Source organism: Musca vetustissima, unplaced genomic scaffold (genome assembly GCF_032173495.1).
Source record: "Musca vetustissima isolate MV318-11 ecotype Yass unplaced genomic scaffold, APGP_CSIRO_Mvet_v1 utg28465, whole genome shotgun sequence".
NCBI lineage: Eukaryota > Metazoa > Arthropoda > Insecta > Diptera > Muscidae > Musca > Musca vetustissima.
The window spans coordinates 183108-204819 of record NW_026878954.1 but is presented as its reverse complement, the minus strand read 5'-3'; the positions used below and the strand labels follow the sequence as shown (position 1 = coordinate 204819).

At 34.7% G+C, this 21712-nt stretch overlaps 1 protein-coding gene across 1 annotated transcript in view; it reads right to left on the bottom strand.

Annotated features, from left to right (window-relative positions):
- The window catches only part of LOC133323755 (A-kinase anchor protein 9), a gene marked incomplete at its 3' end in the record, with an annotated part of 86817 nt that overhangs the window by 38811 nt on the left and 26294 nt on the right, over positions 1-21712 (bottom strand). Inside the window, exons 5-6 of the mRNA XM_061532676.1 lie at positions 21043-21277; positions 20838-20978 (exon numbers count right to left, since the gene is read on the bottom strand). Of these exons, the coding sequence (XP_061388660.1) occupies positions 20838-20978; positions 21043-21277 (376 nt within the window). The remainder of the gene's footprint in view (positions 1-20837; positions 20979-21042; positions 21278-21712) is intronic.

Genomic DNA, 21712 nt, shown 5'->3' with positions numbered 1-21712 from the left:
TAATATAAGCTTTTTTAAAGAAAAAATTGTTTTAGTGGATATTCTATGAATTAATTCAAGTGAACTTTGGGAATCGTTATATAGGTGACATACCAAAAACTTATTATTTTTTCCGACCAATTTTCAACGAAATTTTGTGATCTTCTAAACAATATAACTACAAAATTCCAGTCACTTTGATGAAGGAGCTGAAATTATGGATAACGTTATAGAGGGGCTTTACCTAAAGATGGGCCAGAATTTGTTATTTTAAATGTAGAGATTTCTACCCCGCAAAACCCATAATATTAAAATGCAATCAATTTGCACCAGAAATTCTGAAAAAATAGGGTACTTTTATAAGAAGGCAATACCTAAAGGTGAACCAATGTTAATCATTTTTGGAGGGAGAATGAATAAAATTGGTGAAAAAAAAACATTTTTTTACATTTAAACATATTTTTCCATTGATCCTATCAGGCCAGAAATGGCGCCCAATGTGGTTCTGTTGCTTATTAAATATACTTTTAAATAGTTGTTATTTCACATAAATTCTTCAAAATTAGTTTGAATTTTGATTCACTAAGAGTCTTTACAGTGAAAGTCAAAATAAAAAAATGGCGCCCAATGTAAGTTTCAATTTATTAGTTACTTCTCTTTTATTTCCTAGTTATTTCTCTTTATTGGAATAAAATTGGCGAAAAAAAAAAACAATTAATTCAATTTGAAAACCGTGGCGAAAATCTTCAAAATAAATAATGGGAAAATAACGTTATATGATCGCAATAGCTAACTGTGGACCGATATGTCACACCTTCGAACTTGATCTGTATTAGCACCCAAAATGAAAATGAGTGTAGAACCACAAAAATATATAACTTCTGTTGAGATATATAAAATTATCAGCCAGGGATCACATTATTTTCAGAGAACCCAATATGAAAAATTACAATTACTTCAGTTGAAAAATGCGGCAAAACCGTGAATATATCTAAAATTGGTGGGAACGTTTTATGGGGCAATACAAAAACGTAGACATATATATAAATTGGCGGTATGTCATGTTCTGAGAACATGCAATTCAAAATTGAAACCACTTTAATTGGAAATTGAGTTAAGGACTTTCAAAATACCTAATATTAGCCGGACCCGCTATATGGCAGCAATATCAAAACCTAGATCTATTTATATTGTTATTCCTAAGGCCACTTCGGTTGGGAAATAAGGCTAGTACCATCACAATTATTAATATCGATTGGAGCCTTGATATTGGGTATATGTCGATTAACAGACCTATATAAACAATTTTGTATTACGAAAATTTTTATGGCTGGAAAAACGAAAATGCTCAATTACATAAACATAGCTAACAATACCGGAAATTGGGAATTTTATATAGGGTCTAATAGAAACAAAACATGGATATATATTGAAGAAGGCCTTTAATCTTCCGAAAGTCTATATTTCCAAATTACAGCCACTTCGATTAAAAATCTATGCATACTTCCGAATTAGAGCCACATTGATTAAAAAAATTGGCCAGTTTTGAAAATTTTCTGTCAGGAGTTTCCTAAAGCAAAATGTCAAATTACAAAAAATTTTGTTAATTTTTGTGCGAAGTCAATAATCCTAGTTCATACGAGAGCCAGTCTAGTACTCTTTCTAACACCGTTGGAATTTTAAGATTCCGATGTTCCAGTGATAAGTTATCATGCCCGCCATCAAAAATAAGGACTTTTCTTTGAAAAAAACAACAACAAAACTGCAACAAAATTTTTTTGTAAATTATTTTTCTTCCTTTTTAAATCTTCAAATATATTTGTGTAAAGTTACAAACCTTAACAAGCAATGTTATTCATTTACCAGTCCATTTAAAATCTTAAAAATAAAAAAATCGTTAAGGGAGGGGGGTTGTTCCCTTAAGTCTTAATTAAGAGTGGCGCCCAACACGAGGTTCCTGGATTATTAAAATCCGGGTTTCAAAGTGTGTGTTATGACTATAATGAATTGAGCTTTTAAAATTATTTTCATACTAATGAAATTCCATATTTTACTGATACAAAAAGCAAAGCAGAACTGGCGCCCAACGTGTCTTTCAATCGCATTTTGTATAGCCACATAGATTCTTTGCAATTCCCTATTCATAAGGTCAAAGCTAAAATGGCGCCCAACGTGAAGTTTCAGGACCAAAATGATACGATATTCAGCATTTTTAATAGAAGCTTATAACAGGTGACGAAACAAATTTGACTTTTTTAATAGATTTTCTGGCGCCCAACATTTGTTATGGTTCAATTTTTAAGTGCTGCATTGAATCGTCGAAATATGTGCATTTTTCTGTCCTTAAAGTCAATTTAAAATGGCGCCCAATGTGAGGTTCCTTAGAATATTAAAATAGATTAAATGAAAGACAAATTCGAGATATAATTTTCATCCATCATGAATGCCCAAGTGGCACTAAACCTGTGATTTTATTGAATTGTTATACCCTTTCTCTGCACTTATCCCACTTACGATATTTTGTCTTTTTAAAGAAAAGTGGCTACAACGGGTTACATTTTGAATTTAAAAAAATCTGGCGCCCAACGGGTGCTTTTTCGTTTTTTAACATGTTATATTTAATATTTGGGAAATTTGGTAAATAAAATTGCCGGGCTTCTCTTTGCTCCTACTAAAAAATTACAGTTGAACTTACATTATCCTGAAAAAAAAAACTTCGACTCTTGGGAACTTCGATTTACGGTATTAATTATTATTTGCTTCTTTGTCCTTTGTTTTGTTCAAAGAAAATTCGACTTTTGAAAGTTCGAATGCAAAGTAGAATTGGCGCCCAAAGTGTAAATTTGTTGAATATAAACTGTCTTTATTTATTAATTGTAATTTGCCTCCATAGAGATACTGTCACAACATGTTTTTCGATTTCAAGAAAATACGACTTATGGAGAAAGTTCAACAGTTCTCTACAAAACTTTCGATTTTCAAAAGAGACCTTTTTCAATTTTAATTTAAAATAATTAACTGGAAGATCTGCTACCAGTAAAAAGGCCTACTGTCCAAGGAGGACCTGTACATAGAATAATTGTTGAAGGATTTCTATATAAAAAAAAGACTGTAGATAATATTCTTCTTCTATCGAAAGAAACTTTATAAAGTATCTAAAAGTCATTTTTAACAAAAGTAAGTCTATAGAAGTTCTTTAAAATTTACGGAAATTCTTAAAAAAAATACTAGATATAAAAATAAAAAATAGTCATAAATCAAACTCACTTTAAATGTCTAGGTATGTATATATATCCACACAAATGTATTAATGACTTTTGTCAGCGTATAAATATTTTTGCACTTTTTTATGAATCACTTGAGTATTTTTTTTTTCAAATATTTCTTTTTTGCAATTGTTTTTCTTTTTCAAATAAAAAATTAAAAAGAATTTTCTTTTTTGGTTTATTTTGACACAATTTTGTTTGTTTTTTTTAATATTTTTTTCTATTTTCTTCTGTTATTTTTTGCACATTTTTGTTTCTATTCAAATTTTTTAAAATGCGAAACCGTTACAATTTAATTGAAAACACATTTCGACGTTATAGACAAAATGACGCGAAGCGTTCTTTTCACACACACACAATTTAATTGAATTTGGTTGTCACAATATTTAAATTTGTCCATTGACAAGAATAACAACAATTTGATTCTTGTTATTATATTTGGCGGGGTAATTTTTCTTATAAGAAATAATGGTGCATATATAAAAATCTCTCACACACGCACGTTGTTATATTTTATTTTTAGAATTTCAATACCGAGCGTTTTGAACGAGTGAACGCTTTGAAGGTTTATGTTGTACTGTTTGAATGTTGGGAATTTCGAAAATAAACAGCAATTCGACATGGAGTGGTTGTGTCTCTCACACAGAGGGATATTTTCGAGAGAGAATGCGTGTTTGTATTCCGATTGAGAGGCAGAGGAAAATTTACAACAGGCAAAATCTAAAAAGGTAGATTTTTGATGCGGGATTCAATTAGGTAAAAAATTAAAGGGCCACCACTTTGTTTATGCTATTTTGTTAACAAATGTGATTTTTCCGAATGCGATCTTTGTGAGAGCAGTGAAGAGAGAGAAAGACTGTGAGAGAGCACAGATTAACTTCTATGCTGCAGGTACTTTATGGTTAATGAACTTCAATTAATTTAGTCATCAAATAATGTAGGGGACACTTTTATGCTGCTGCTATTGTTGTTGTTGCTGTGGTTGTTTAGAATTTCTAACTTAAATGCCATATAAATTGTCGCACTATGGGGATGCTGGAAAACTTTGCGGCAAATTTAAGCGTTTGAATTTGTAAATATGTGTACAACACAATCCCACAGATATGTCTGTCTATTCAAATTTTTTAAAATGCGAAACCGTTACAATTTAATTGAAAACACATTTCGACGTTATAGACAAAATGACGCGAAGCGTTCTTTTCACACACACACAATTTAATTGAATTTGGTTGTCACAATATTTAAATTTGTCCATTGACAAGAATAACAACAATTTGATTCTTGTTATTATATTTGGCGGGGTAATTTTTCTTATAAGAAATAATGGTGCATATATAAAAATCTCTCACACACGCACGTTGTTATATTTTATTTTTAGAATTTCAATACCGAGCGTTTTGAACGAGTGAACGCTTTGAAGGTTTATGTTGTACTGTTTGAATGTTGGGAATTTCGAAAATAAACAGCAATTCGACATGGAGTGGTTGTGTCTCTCACACAGAGGGATATTTTCGAGAGAGAATGCGTGTTTGTATTCCGATTGAGAGGCAGAGGAAAATTTACAACAGGCAAAATCTAAAAAGGTAGATTTTTGATGCGGGATTCAATTAGGTAAAAAATTAAAGGGCCACCACTTTGTTTATGCTATTTTGTTAACAAATGTGATTTTTCCGAATGCGATCTTTGTGAGAGCAGTGAAGAGAGAGAAAGACTGTGAGAGAGCACAGATTAACTTCTATGCTGCAGGTACTTTATGGTTAATGAACTTCAATTAATTTAGTCATCAAATAATGTAGGGGACACTTTTATGCTGCTGCTATTGTTGTTGTTGCTGTGGTTGTTTAGAATTTCTAACTTATAAATAATAAAACCATATAAATTGTCGCACTATGGGGATGCTGGAAAACTTTGCGGCAAATTTAAGCGTTTGAATTTGTAAATATGTGTACAACACAATCCCACAGATATGTCTGTCTTGTGGGATTTATACTTTGGGGTATGAGTGTTCGCGCGTGTGTTTGAATCTTTTAATCTTTAAATATTTATGAATTTGTTGAAAAAGTTCAAATAAATTACAAGACGGATTTACTTCAATCTTTAAATAAATAATAATAAATTTTAAAGAACATCAAAATTTTTGCCGAAATGGTTGACATCTCTAATGAAATAATTCATGTAAAAATAAAGAAATTATTATTGTTTAAAGGTCTTAAAATCTAAACTTCACTCGAAAATTTTTAAGAATTTGCTTATAAAAGGAATATTTTAGATAAATCCTCAAATGCTTGACATTTATATCGAATGAACATATTCACCAAATTACAGACAACCCCCTTAAAATAACCTAATTTTAGTTCTTAGGTGCTTTGATATCCGATCCTATGCTAAAATGTGGGCATTTCCTATCCTCTGACAACCAGAAATTCTGAATATCAAGGTTAAAGTTTCAAACAAGACATTTAAATATTTAAAAGTTCTCTGGACTCTTCCCAGTGAAATTTTAAAATATAAAATTACAGGAGTTGGGCATTTGCGGAACGAACTATTTGATTGGAACTATTCCGATAAAGGTACGAGAGAAACTTGGTTCAGTTCTTTAGTTCCTATAGTCCCTTTTGTGATCTCGTTCCCTTATTTCTATATTCAAATCAACAATCTAGGATTCGGAACTGTATGTGGAGCGGAGGAAATATACCTCGGAGTTTGCATATGCAACTTGTGTAAGTAACTTTGCTGAGTTCATAGGAGAGAGGGGTAAGAAAAGCGACGAGGGAGAAGTGATTCACAAGAGATAGCAGGAGCAGAGTTGCTTAAAAAGGTTGCAACCCCGGAGTATGAAGCAAAGGAACTATGTGAAGCATAAGAACTATGTGGAGCAAAACACATAGTTCTTATAGTTTGTCCAAAAACTCATGAAATGAAAAGTGGCGCCCAACGTAAGTTCGCTAGGATTTCAAAAGCGGACTGTTTCAATCACAGAAGATCTCAAATATGAAACTGGTTGTACAAATGTACGAAAAAAAGGAAAACCCAGTAAAGAAAGTAGTAAAGTCAGATCGGGGCGGTCTATATGATACCCTTCACCACTTTGGGCATATTGTACACATGTATCCTTACAATTGCATGTCAATGTTCCCTCGAAGAAATATACTCCTGTTTTTCTGCAACCTATGATAAATCTAATTTCATTCGTGACAAATTTTTGAAAAACGAAATTGATACATGCTATTCAGTACTCCGCACTGTTAAAAATTTAATTTCAATCATATGGAAGCTATGGCTGCATCTGCACCAATTTCAACAAAACGCAATGACGTCATTCTAGTCTCAATTTGATACGTTTTGCAAAATGTCGTGTAAATCGGTCAAACATTAGGAGATTGGTGCACCACTTATGTAAAATCGAACGAATAAATATGTATATGTGGGAGCTATATCGAAATCTGAACCGATTTTCCCGAAACTTACCACACATCATTCTAGACTCAATTCAGTATGCTATGCCAAATTTAGAGGGACTTTGGTGCACCATATATATCCAGGTACACCAGGATATATATGCGCCATCTACATAAAATCAGACGAAAATATATACGGGAGCTTCATCTAAATCTGAACCGATTTAGATGAAGCTCTCGAAAATTAGCACTTATCTTTCTAGACTTAATTCAGTACGCTATGCTAAATTTCGTGGAAATCGTATGATATATAGGGACTTTGGTGCACTATTTACAATAAATTGGACGAAAATATATATGGGAGCTATATCTAAATCTAAACTTATTGTCACGGAACTTAACACACATCACTCTAGACTTAATTTAGTACGCTGTGCAAAATTTCGTGCAAATCGAAATATATATAGGTAAATATAGGTACTTTGATGCACCATTTACCTTAAATCGGATGAAAATATATATATGGGAGCTACATCTATATCATTTTTTGTTAGTTACGCCTTTTTGCATTTTAGCTAACTATATATGGAAGCTATATCTAAACCTAAACCGATTTTGACTTAGCACACGTCATTCTAGACTCAATCAGCACACGCCATTCTAAACTCAATTAGGTGCACTGTGCCAAATTTCGTGCAAATCGAAAGATATATAGAGACTTTGGTGCACCATTTACCTTAAATCGGAGGAAAATATATATGGGAGCTATATCTTAATCTGAACCGATTTTTCGCAATTTCAATAGGGCTCGTCCTTGGACCAATAAAAATGAACTATGCCAAATTTCATCAAATTCGAATCACAAATGCGACCTGCACTTTGTTCACAATTTAACAGACGGACGGACATGCATAAATCGACTTAGAAAGTGATTCTATGCATATTCTCAAAAGGAACCATGTGTCTATCTCGTTTCCTTTTGCCTGTTACAAACATATGCACCAAGACATAATACCCTGTACCACAGTGTGGTGAGGGGTATAATTATAAATATATGGCCACTTTTTCGGGCAGCCCCCATATAACGGAACCCACTATTTTTTAGTATTTCAGTATTTTTCAGCATTTTTCGAACGATTTCGCTGTAACTTAGAACTTTGAGTTCTTATTGTGTAGCAAATCTCTCCACTAAAAATTATAAATATGTGTCCATCCATTCGGGTAGCCCCCATTTAAGGTTACACCCCAATTTTCGGTATTGTGGGAGTATTCCCATAGTATCCCATATAAGGATTCCCCCATTTTCGGTATTTTGGTGTTTTTGAGAGCATTTTTCAACCGAATTTGTGTTCCAGAGACATTTCCTGGCCGCGGAACGTTCAAAATGTATAATAAAAAAGATCGAAATTGAGAACCCTATACCTTCAACCTTGATATACAACAGTGGCCCTAAGTCTATGGTTAGTTTACACATTAAGGCCTGCTATGTATATGTTCAGTCTTGATATGAGTTTGGTAAAATTATTACGATGTGCATTTAACTTATCACATGGAATTTCAAAATTGTACGCTGTGTAGAAGAAATATTACGATGTAAAATGTTTAGATGCAATCGGTTACTCTCTTCGAATATTATTGTTCGCACCAGCCAAATTGACAAACAGACATTTGTAAGTAAGACTTCATTTTGTGTGAAACGGATTTGGTCCAAAGGAACATGGGGGTTAAACCCGTTAAACCGTAGCAAAGTGTATATATCCATACATATGGACCAAAATATATATAGTAGCGCTCGTATTTAAAAATATTACATTTTTAAAAAGTTTTTCTTGCGAAAATTTTAACAATTTTTCAGATAAAAATTGGTGTCAATTTTAAAAAGATTTTTTTTAGACAAATCACAGAAATGTCATTAGCATGATGTCAACGAACAACACCACGTTTTCACTGTCACAATACGAACGGATGCCAAAACAAAAAGAAAACGAGACAAAACAATACTACGCACACACATATTGACCCAATGTTTTGAATGACAACAACAAAAACTACCAAATACAATTTGCCGTTAGAAGACACTTTTCACACTTTCCATTTCACAAATGTTGATGAATTTTCTTATGTTTTCCTCTTCAACAGCCAACCATAGATGGATCGATATGTTACACCAAATTCGTTTTGAAAAAAGAAAAACAAAAACAGAAATTGACAGGAGGCGCCTTTTTAACGCACAACACCAATTGGCATCCCTACATCCCCAAAATTGTGTCTTTTTTCCTAAATAATGTTTTGGGGAGACACTTTGTGTGTGTGTGTGATTCTCTGTTTCCCTTCATTTTCTTGGACACGTGCTAGTAGTATTTTATATCGTGTTGTTCTTTTAACCAACTAATCCAACATAAAATTTTATTTCGAATTCGAAAATGATGTTTATGATGATGATCATCATCATTATCACCACATTAAATGTTCAAAGATGGTCCTAACAACGCTGGGTGACAACAAATTTGTTGTTTTTGTTTTTTGTAAAACAACAAATCAAAAAAAGTGTATTTTTGGAATCGAAAATCATTTGAAAATTCCATTTACTTTGAATGCCATGGATTTTCTGTGGAAAAGAGACACAAAAAAATGGAAAAGTTCAATATCATTAACGAAAGGTTGACAACATGATAGAGAGGACGGATGAACGGTTGGACAGACAGATTAGCGAATATAAAAAATAAAAAATAAATTTCAAATTAGCTGGTGTCAATGATTCACAAATTTTGTTAACATTGAAGGTCAAGAATCAAATTTGAAAAATTCAACTTTATTATAGGATTTTGAAATTTTTGGCATTTAGAGAAAAAATTGAAATTAAATATTATTTGGGAACAATTGCTCTACCACAAATGTGGAATATTTTTTGCTTGTAAATTTCAATGTGAACATATTTCGTTATAGAACCCCTCCAAGTATTACTCGACATCGGGTATTTTTAAGAAAATGTTTTATTGCTTGCAAAAAATGTCAATATATTACCACGTTTTGTTATAGAACAAAAATCGGAAAATTATTTGCAAAAACTTGTCATTATTAGTCCACCTTTTGATATACACCTTATAAGTTGGATCTACATTATTGGTATTTCAAAAATGTTTTCTGTCTGTGAATGTGAAACATCATCTATGGTTACATACCCATTTCTGTTTACGTTTTCTTGAACAAACATGTTTACAAAATCATCCAAAAAAGGCAACTTCTTTAATCCTTTTGTTTTTGCAACATGCTGCAGGTAGTGATTGTCCAATTGTAATGTTTATCAAAACATGTTTGAGCAGAATTGATTTGTAAGGTTTGTAAACACCATTTCCCTCATCTCAAGTACCTGCATGTTACGAACCCTTGCCTTACGAAGCCATAACGTGTTATTATCCATTCGATTACAAACAAGTAAAAAAGATGGATCCGAACTAGCACACAGGCCAATTAAAACCAAAAATTTTACTAGCTTTTAGCGGTAACCTCCAAAGTAATAGAGCTATTTTGGACTGTGTTAAAAGTTTTGTTCTATTGTTACTCCCCTGGAGAGCAAAGGGATTTCGATTAGACGACATGTTAGTTTCGATAATTATATTTGTTGTTTTATTCCAGCTTAATAGATGATTGGTTTCCTGTAGCCTGTCACAGATGATAGCACTGCCATCTATTGTTGCCTAGAAATAACACTTCCTTGATTTTTGTCATGGTTTGTGTCCTTGCTTACACAATGGTACCATTTCACTCTGGGTGGCGCTATCTCTGTAAAGTTGTAAGCACTTTCTCTCATCTCAACTACCTGTATGTTACGAGACATTGTATTACAAAGGCATTACATGCTGTTTCTCAAATCTGATCCCTATACTTATAACATTTGTAAAAATCTGAGAACAAAAAGAACGGTTGGTTAGATCGTTCGAATGTAATCCAAATTAGCACACACTAGAGAGCAGTTAAAACCAACATTTTTACTAGCTTTGAAATAATAATCTCCCAAATAATACAGATACTTTGGACTGCCGTAAAACGTTTGTTCTATAGTTACTCCTTTTGAGAGCAACATGGCTTTCGATTAGACCCTGTGTTAGTTTTGTTAATTGCAGTTGTTTGTTTTTTTATTTCAACTATGTAGTCTGTCTTAGATGATAGTGCTGCCATCTATCGTTTCCTAGAAATAACGTTTCATTATATTATTTGCAGTGGATTGTGTCCTTGCTTACGCAGTGCAGCCGTTATTATAATATCAGTGGCTTCGGATGCATTTCACACGGAATCAGTTATAAACATGTTTTTACAAACATTCGAAAATCACTTCGAAAAAATTTGTTTTACTCCATAGGGATTCGATCGAAATAGTACGTATTCTCTTTTTTCGGCATCAATTTTTGATGATGATCTCTTAGTTACGCTCTCACACACTTACTCTCAATTTATTTCTGCTCAACACTGGTTTTATAGTGTGGCTAACTACTACTCTTCCACTTGATTTTTCCAACTAATTCGTGGCCTTCCACTTCTGCGTCAGCAAACAGTAGGCTCGCTCTTATATGATTTTTGTGGTGGGGCATCCTCACATCCATTCTCACATGACCCAGCCAACGTAGCCGCTACAGCTCGATACATGTGACAATGCCGATGTCCGAGATACAAATCATGGTTCATTCGACGGCTCTCAAACACTCCAGGAGCTGCCTCATCTGCTTGCGTAAGTACCGATTCTTCAGATCCATACACCAGCACGGGTAGTATCAGCGTCTTGCAGAGTGTGGGTTTGGTCTGGCGGGAGGTGGCCTTGTTTCTAAACTGCCTACTTAGACCATAGTAGCATCTGTTGGCCAACGCTATCCTTCTCTGAATTTCAAAACTGATGTAAATATTTTTATTTATGGCGGTCTTTGACTACCTCGAAGCTGTATTTTTTTTGGTTCCACAGTTGGTCCGAGTCTACTAGACGTATTGCACGTTGATACCGTTAGCTTTGTCTTTTCGCCATTTACTGTCAGATCCACTTTGGCAGACTCCTTCTAAATTTGTTCAAAGGTGGCTGTAACCGCCACGTCACGTCTCCATTTCTAACTGAGGTATCTCCTGTGTAACTATGTAACCTCCTTAAGTAGAATTATGAGCCGAATTAAAAAAAACTGCTTCGAAAGGCTTTGTATGTTTGCTGAATTTGAATGCCATAAACAATTATGTAGTGAGGGTATTTTAAGTATGTGGCCCCAAGAGTTTGTAACGGCCCGAAATATTGATCTTAGACCCAGATTTTAGTATACCGATCATATATCGACTAACATTGTGTACCCATCTGTACATTATAAGTTGTATCAAACAGGCTGCAGAGCTGGATAAACAACAAATTAACCAACAACTTTTTACTTGTGAGATTTTCTAGTCGCTGCAGAGACCATAATTATTGAGAGTTAAATTTACTGTCATCAATGTTATTATTCTTTTTTATTTTCCAAATTTAAATTTCACATTAAACTTTAACACCCAGACGACTTCATTTTTTTGGAAATCTATTTTAAATTCTCAAACTAATACCACAAATCAAACTCATTACAACATTGTTTGTCGTTGAGAGCATCTTTAATCATCGATCACTTACAATTTTATTTCAAATTACAATTACATTAAAAAAAATCAACGTACTTTGGACCTTATCTCTTACAGATAGACAAACAACTCTTTGAACTGATCTATAAGTATTTTACACTCTATATATACTAATGTATATATAAATCTACAATCTATATGTGAATGTGATCGAGGAGCACATGTTTTGTAAACATATGCCATAAGATGATGTACCATTTGAATGGTCCAAGACCCAAAACCATAACATTCAACATAGAATTTTATTTCACGTTTTTTCGTTTAGAAGCTCATAAGAACAGAAGTAATGAAAACAAAAACAAACAGACAAAAAAAATAAATAAAATTAGATGACCACACGTTAAGTTTCGGAAAACGATCGACAATTTTGGCAAATTGTCAGCAAAAAAAGGAAAACACACAGGGGAAACATTTGTGCGTACCTCACGCAAAAGAAAAGAAACATAAGTTAGAAGCTAATGAAAACGATGACGGTGGCGGTAATGGTGATTATACTCTTCTGTTGAGACTGTGGTTTTGGTCGTGTGGGGAATTATGCACTGTAGTTTACGTGGAAAGTAAAAAATTGAATTTTTTCAAGGAATTTGAAAAGTATTGAAATTGTTAACGACGCGACCTTATTATCTACACCTGACCCCCAGCGATTATTTCCTGTTCTCAGATGTTACAAAAATAACCCCCTTATTAAAAATGAGTGTCGAATTACATGCATTTTAAATTAAACCGTTGAGAGGAGCAGTATAGTCGGAGGTGTCAAAATAAATATTGGTCAATCTTCATCAAGACATGCTAAATAATGCCATGGTGTTCAGGTCATATTTAAATGTGTTCTCTAGAACGATTAGAAAATCAGAAAAATTGAGTATCTGGTATCGTATTTGCCAGAACCAGAAATACGATTGGTCTACAACTGCGGCCTGTACAGTGATGTCTTGCCAGAAAGGTTTCTATTCACGAAGACACAAAAATGTCGCTTCAAGATGACTATAAATCTTTGGTACTAGGGGTTATCCATCAGCTGATCGAACATGACACTTGAACTATATCAAAATGGCTTAGGCTGGTTTTTTCAAAGGATCTATGAATACCATCAAAGGAGAATTGTACATGCTAACATCACCCGAACAAACAAAAATTAATTTTGAGCCGTGAGTTTAGAAAATCTGTAGCTGGCCATGTCGTGCAATCCAACCTAACTATTATCAACCGTAGGAAATATTTTAGAGTGCAGTGTGCCACGCTACAAACCGATGGGTTTGGGTTTGAATCCCAGCAGAGAAGGGAAAAGATCTTTCAATGTGGGTTCGAATAATTACCTCCATATGAAAAGCATCCAAAGTTCCCTGACATTCTAATATCCAACCTCGGCACAACACATGAGCATTACACAAAATAAGACACGCAGGAGATAGCGTCGCCCAGAGAAAGCGATCTTCGCCCTAAATAAGCAAGGATCTCAACCATTGTACAAAATTCAAACTGGTGTTGTTTCTAGGCGACAATAGATGGAAGACCATTACATATGACTGGCTGCAGTAAAGCAAAAATCTATTTAGCTGGAAAAACATGGGTTATCGCAACTAGACCTATAGGTGAATCGTACTAACTTAATTTTGCGCCGGGAGTGATTATGTCTATTGGAAGACATATGTGAACCAACCCTCTAACGGCATCTAGCCATGGACCAATATTGATAACTTTGATACCCAGCAGAATCCAAAATAACAAAATACAGTTAATTCAATTTAAAAAAATTAAAACCTTTCAAAAAAATCAAAAATTGGAGGGCTCAAAATAAAAATTCGGATTCAATATCGATATTGGATGAGTCTAACCAGAACCACAAAATTGCATACTATAATCAATTCAGAAAAAAAAACATGACAAAATTCTTCAAAACAACCTAAAATCGAACTGAACTTATTTCAATAATTTTCTACAGTGACTAAGTCCAGATACATACATTGGCGTATGTGACGATTGTACTCCCCACTTTTAAATATGGATGCCATGTATGGTGACAGGGGGCCAACAAAAAGATACTGCTGACGAAAATGAAAAAAGTACAGCGATCGGCTTCGATCCTGACTACCGGAGCGCAAACAAGCACACCTCAGGCAGCCTTGAATGCGATCACTTACCTCCAACCACTGGACTCTATGATTAAATTACAGGCTGCTAGATGTGACCTGAGGCTCCAAGAAAAGGATGCCTGGAAGTCGCTGAACTTTGGTCACGCTAGTATCCTCAACATGACGCTAGGTTGTGACTTCTTGAGGAGGAGTACTCACATTAGTGATTATGTTCCCTCTCATAGAGATTTTACCGACATTAGAGTAGAGTTTCCTAGTAGGAAATCCTGGACTAGTGTCGCCTTACCTCTGTATGGTGGCAGGGGGCCAACAAAAATATACTGCTGACAAAAATGAACACAGTACAGCGATAGGCTTCAATCCTGACTACCGGAGCGCTAAGAAGCACACCACAGGCAGCCTTGAATGCGATATTGAACCCCCAACCACTGGACTCTCTGATTAAATTCCAGACTGCTAAATGTGTCCTGAGGCTCCGAGAAACGGATCCCTGGATGTCGCAGAAATTTGGTCACGCTAGTATCCTCAACATTACCCCAGGTTGTGACTTCTTGAGGAGTACTCACATTAGTGATTATGTTCCCTCTCATAGAGTTTTTACCGACATCAGAGTAGAGTTTCCTAGTAGGGAATCCTGGACTAATGGCTCCTTACCTCTGCCTGGTCTGTCATTTTTCACAGACGGGTCAAAGAGTGAGGAAGGTACTGGTGCAGGCGTTTACTGTAGGGAATTAGAAATCTAGAACTCATATAAACTTAACGATCTTTGTAGCGTTTTTCAAGCAGAAATCCTTGCAATCACGAAAGCGGCCGAGATAGTCATTTATACACATTTATATAAGTCGATAGTTAGACGGCCCTAAAGGCTGTAAAGTTGTGCACTATAAACTCAAAATCAGTTCTTGATTGCAAGGCTGCTTTGCATGTTATACGACGGATATTTAAATTATGTTGGGTTCCAGGACATAGCAACATAGAAGGCAATGAGATAGCCGACGAGCTTGCTCGAGGGGGTTCACAATCGTCCAACCTTCCGATTGAGAGATCTGTGCAACCAACCATTGGCTATTTTATTGGCAAAATCCGCTTGGTTTACGGCGAGGTAGACGACAAGAGATGGTTCCATTCTCTTTTCTTTCCCTCTTCTTTTCAGGTATCAAGGATGATCACAATGGACAATTGTCTCTGAGTGTACGGTTGTAATTAGCAACCGTACATGCCCACTTGCATAACACGGTTTAATATTTAGGGTGCTTATTTTGGACGGTTGGGGTTTGTTGTAAGCTGCTAAGAATATTTTCTAAAGAAATACCTAAAAATGTAATTGTGTATAAAATTCCCTAAGAGGTAATCCTCATGATCATAATTTTTCAAGAGAAGCAACAAATGGTATAAAATTAAAACAGCCCAATTTAACATTCCCATTTCTACACCACTTTTTCGGTACTTAATTTTAGTCGGAATTTTAAATTTAACAGTTTTTACATTATACGATTTTTTGCTTATCTTGAAAAATTGTGATTATGAGAGTTACGTCCTTGGTTATTTTAGGTGGTGATATATCTTCGCAATGCTATTTCTATAAGTTTTCTCACCAGTAAGGAAAGTTCAAAAGTCGGACATGACCGACTATATGATACCCTTCACCACTTTGGATACATACAAGAGATGCTAATATATGCAATATCCTGTATATAGAACAGACATATAATTTTTAGAGGACCATTGAAATGGAATGGGGCGAAACTAAATGTGTGATCTACATAGATATTTGAACCAAGTAAAAAACTCAATGCATTGTATGTCAATCGGATTCTTTTGTGTACCATTTGTATGAAATCGAGCAAAATAATGTATGTGGAGCTATATGTAAATGTTTGATATGCTGCACCACAGAGCGCTGTTCACAATTTTATCTCGTGTATATGGAACAGGCGTAGGATCCTCGGTGCACCATTTACCAAAAACCGGAAGAAACTATTTATGTAATTTCAAACTCTAGTATTTAAAAAAATGTCTCTTTCAAATCACTGTTTCTAATTATGATCAAAAAAATTTAATGTTGTTAAGGGGCATTAAGCGACACAAAAACAACAACGAAGCATTAAAAAAACAAATGGGCATTTAGGAGATGAAAAAAAAAAACATAAATTAACACAACAACAAAAAATAAATGATTCATGCATTCAGATGGAACATTAAATAAATCAGCAATAACAACCAAAAATAAAAATTATTTACAAAATCAAATAAAATAATCCTTAAAAATTAAAAAAAAAAAGTTATTATATTAATTTTTATTAGTATCACAAAACGACTACTTACCTGTATTTGTTGTTCCAACTCATGTACAATATCCTCGCGAGCCAATGTCACCTGTTCCTGTAAACGACGCTCGTATTCATCGATTATTTTTTGTATGATTTGGGTTTCATTATTTGCAGCGGTCATCAGTTCATCCGTGTCGATAATGATTAATGAGGTGTTGTTATTATTGTTATTTTGTGCACTTGGCGATGATGAACTATTTACATCACTGACATTGGCCTCTTTAATGGTGGCGTTTTTCTCCACATCCTCAGGACTCACATCTTGATCCCGAGAATCATTAACATGACGTACCGTCATTAGAGTCATATCTTCAGTATTGACAGAACTTTCTTGTGTCGAATTGAGTGTGGAATTTTTATTTGTAGCCTATTTTCAGGATGTTGCATTTATACGTTTTGGTTTTCGAGGATATATTTTTTTCGAGTTTTTGTTGGTTTTTGGTTAAATACAATTTGAGGGTTAGCACAATAACATCCATATATAATGTGTTTTTGTTGGTTGTATGCATTTGTGTGTTTGTTTTGTTTTAGCCATAAAATAAAGAGAAGAGAATTCAAATGCAAATACATGCTTGTTAATAACACAACAGCAAAAAATAGAGATTTTTGTTCTGGGTAAACTTTTTTCAACAAACAAATCATAGCTTCTTTGAGGGGAAGGAGGGGAAGTCGAAAACTCACAAAATCGGGATAACCAAAAGATAGATTTTTTATTTATCTATATATTATGAAATTACAGTACAGGTCCTCATATGCCTTTGATAAATTTACTTTATTGTAACCCTTATTCAATTTATTATTGCATTTAAGGTAAACTGGACCCTCAGGGTCCATCAGACATTTGCAAGGACACATTAGACAGTGTTCTATATATAAAAAAGTTTGCCAAGAAGGACTTTATCTAGAAAGACAAATTACATACCTTTCGGTGGAAAAATCTGTATAGAACCATCAAAATACCTAAAGTTGATCGGAACCTTTACACTGAGACTAACTGTGGAAAACGTCTATTTTAGATCGAAAGGCATTCCAGTCTACATCTTCGATGATTATTTCCTGCAGAAAGTTGGTGAAAATACTGAACTAACGCGTCCTGAGAATATCAACAGGATGTCTGCATCCCCATGAGGGAATAAAATCATGGACACAAGACAGACAGTGGGAAGCCCAGTAGATATATTGGGTAAATAAGCAGTCGCGGACAGTCAGAGGGTCTAAGGGGAGAATCTCGGAGGAAATGGCCGAGTGCCAATGATCCTTGGATTGACGAGTCGACTATTGGCGCCCATAAAAAGACCATAAAATGGGTATCTTATTTCCTCTCAGTCAGGGTACCGACTGTATTTGAATGGAGCCTGGTTAATACATGTGCGGCCAACTAGTATTAGGTTTAGTTACCAAGTCCTTACAATCGTAAGGAGGCTATGCCATTGTCGACATATCGTCCTCCACAAAATAATGACGTATAGAACCAGTGATTATAAATAAAATTCTCCGACGGAAATGAGTACAGTTGCCCTGGCACCCTCAGATTCAAATTTTAGAAGAGCAAATCTCCAATTTAAAAATCTGGACTCAGACTAAGACTCTTTATCCAGTGTACAAAGCATATTCTCACGCTCAACCGCGGGAGTGAACGTATGCCGAAATTTCCGCCTGAGTCAGGAAAGCATTTCGGAAGATAGGGTACGACATTTCCATGTCGGAGGAGGAAGACGATGCTGACAAAACAGTCTCACCTCCAAGTCAGAAGAAGTTTTCAGATATGAAACGGAAAAAAAGAGGACCCTTTGAGCGCGCATGCTCCCGTCTCTGCACCGAAAATGATCGATGAGACAGGACCTCCAAGGCAATTAACCGCCGAAAACAAAGCAGTCAATAGGGGAAATTCCATAGGAAGTTTGGTAACCCCCTGACAACTAAAAGTGGAAAATCCAAAGAGGCCCTTGCCTTCCAGGGCCTCTTTGGATTTTCCACTTTTAATTAGGAGCCTGGTTAATACTGTGGCTTTTGCCAACATTACGTCTACCAATACCAAGTAAGGTCAGTGATATGGAATTCCGTTTAATCAGGAAACACCTAAGAGCCGTAAGGAAGTACATAGGGAATTATCCTCAGAAGACAACTAGGGAACTGCAGATCGACAGGAATCCTACATCATGTACTGTGGCTACTCACGTCAAGCCCCCAAAAAAGACTGCGACTACGGATTCCTACGGAACAGGATCACAAAAACCCTCGGACATTTCAGCGGAACCTGTTCCGATTGAAGTCAAAACCTCCTCAATGCCCTCCTCAACTAGCTGCAGACATTCCAATCAACAGCCACTATGAGGGATAGTGAGAAGACTACCACCGGAAAGACCAAAGGTCAGGTGGCAAGACTTCGCAGGAACCTTTGAAGCGAACAAAACGTAAGGAAACGACAAATGGTCCCAGATAGCCAAAGAGTAGCTATCATTGACAAGGTTGACCCCGATGGACGGATCAGTGCGAATCATTTGGTTGCAATAGGGTCCCTTAAAGTATATTGGATCGCACAGAAGTAATCTTTACATGGAATGGAATTCCAAAAATTGATAGGTCTTCACCTTCAGTAGAAACCATAGATAGAAGAGAATTTTTGGGTTTTACAATAATTCTTCAGAAGGTATTTTATATAATCAACTATATTCAACCAATTTTTCGATTTGTAACCTTTTGTGTACAGATGTCACACAAAACTCTCAAACACCCTATAGAAGACCCTCAGAAATACTACTTTTTACGAACGATTATACGAAATTCGTCTCTTTTTCGACCTTCAGAATGTATTATCTTAGAACGAATTCCACTTATTGAAGGCACTTGAAAGAACTCCATTAAAATACATTTTATGGGCCTTCTATTAATATATGGACCTTCAGAAAGTTTCTAATAATGCAATCAACAGGTCTTCAGCAACCTTATAGATTTTATTTTTTAACAAGGGGAACTGAATCTAAAGATAAACCTATTAACGATCTTCTATGCAACTTATATGGGATCCATATCAATATAATAATTCTGTAGGTCTTTCGTAAATATGATATTCATAAAACCACTTATTGTTCTTAAATAAAAATTTAAGGACCTTTTTTTTCTACAAGCACTTTTGTCTATAGAATACCCTCAAGAAGATTTCTTTTTGTATGCGGTTTAAAAAAAACCGTCTATCTATAGCCTTATATAGTTAATTCTGTTTATGAAATATCCTATCCAAAAGTGATTATTACACCCAACAAAACGTTCCTCTGTTAAATACCCCCATAAAGACCTGCCGATTAAATATGAAAATAGAATATCTTTCATACGCCTTTCACAGATATAACACCTTCTAGAGAACATTATACATTTTTCTGTCAATAAAATATATTCCGAAGGGTTCAGGTTGTCATCTATAGAAAGAATATCTTTCATGGGCCTTCCACAAATAGACAAAAATTCTACAGTTCTTATACAGCTAGAAAACCTTCTATAGTTTTTACAAATTTAATATCTTCTTCCTCTTTTTATAAAAGAATCTTATAAAGTCTTCTGTCAATAAAAGTAATGTAGAAGGCGTTATATATCTTCTACAGTTCTTGTATAGATTGTCTACACATGGAATACCTTCCATAGTTGTTTTACACATTGAAGGTCCCTGCGATACAGAAATCGTTCTATAATTCTCTTTTTCGACAACAAACCAATGATATATAATTTAATTAATATATTTTTTCAAGAAAATATATCAGCTTCGCTAAATATTTAAAATCGACAGCACTTTTCAATGCATATTTTGCGGCGCAACATAATTGACGAGGCACTGAAGAAATGTACGACAAAAACGAAGCATATTTTCAGGCGCGTATGGAAATGTAAAATAAATGATTCTCATAAACTTGTAATGTTAACTTAATGGAAACTCTCCCAATCCTTCACCCAAAAAAAGCATGATTATGTTTGTCTTTTGATTCTGATTATAATACGAAATTAGTGAGTGTGAATTGTTTTGTTAAAGTCGAATGCAATAAAAAATCTTTAAGCAAAACAACATGCCATTTTTTTGTAATGAAATTAATAAATGGATGACAAAATATACATTATAAATAATCTCCTTTCCAAACTTACCACAAATTCATCTTCTGGATAACGTGATTCATAATATTTCAAACGATCACTTAATTTCTTGATGTTCTCTTCCTGGGAACGTTGAATTTCATGGATTTTATTTTGATAAAATGTTTTCAATTCGGTTATTTCCAAGGCCAACTAAAGAAGAAAACCAACCAATTTTAATATCATTAAAAAAATAAAAATTGAAATCTGAACCCACCTGTGATCCTTCATTTGCTGTTACCTCCTCGGCGACACCATCATTACCGGGTGTCATTTGTCGATGTGAGGGACTTAATAGTAGTTCAGCCCTATAACGTTTACGTGGTGAGGTTTCTTTGGACCTTGGCAGTGATGGAGATTTATAATCGAGTGACAATTGCTCCTGGTCTGATGATTCAGGCGAGGACAAACCTTGCCGCTGGGATTTTTGTGAAAAGACATCATCGGAGAATCTATAAAAAAGGGATTAATTTTTTAGCATTTTTGTGATTTTGTGGTTATGGGTTTGGGGTTAATACTTAGGCGTTCCGTGGGATTTATTGGTTGGCATGCTTGGTTAGAAAAAAGTAAGGGAATTAGTATTATTAATTTTTGTTTCAGTGGGATAAGGGTTAATTAATTAGCATAAATTTGGAAATAAATAATTTAGCAGGGATATTGGGAGGGGGTTTGGGCAGAATGGTAAGAATAAACGAGAAAGGAATAAGGAAATATATGAATATAATATATAAGCAATCTATAGAAAATCTGTCCAACTTAAGCCGGACTTATGTCCAAAATTTTTTCTAAGGACATTTTCTACCTACACATACAGTAAAAACTCGCTAATCCGGATAATTGATTGCAGCCCCCAATCCGGATTACCGAGATTTCCGGATTATCGAGTT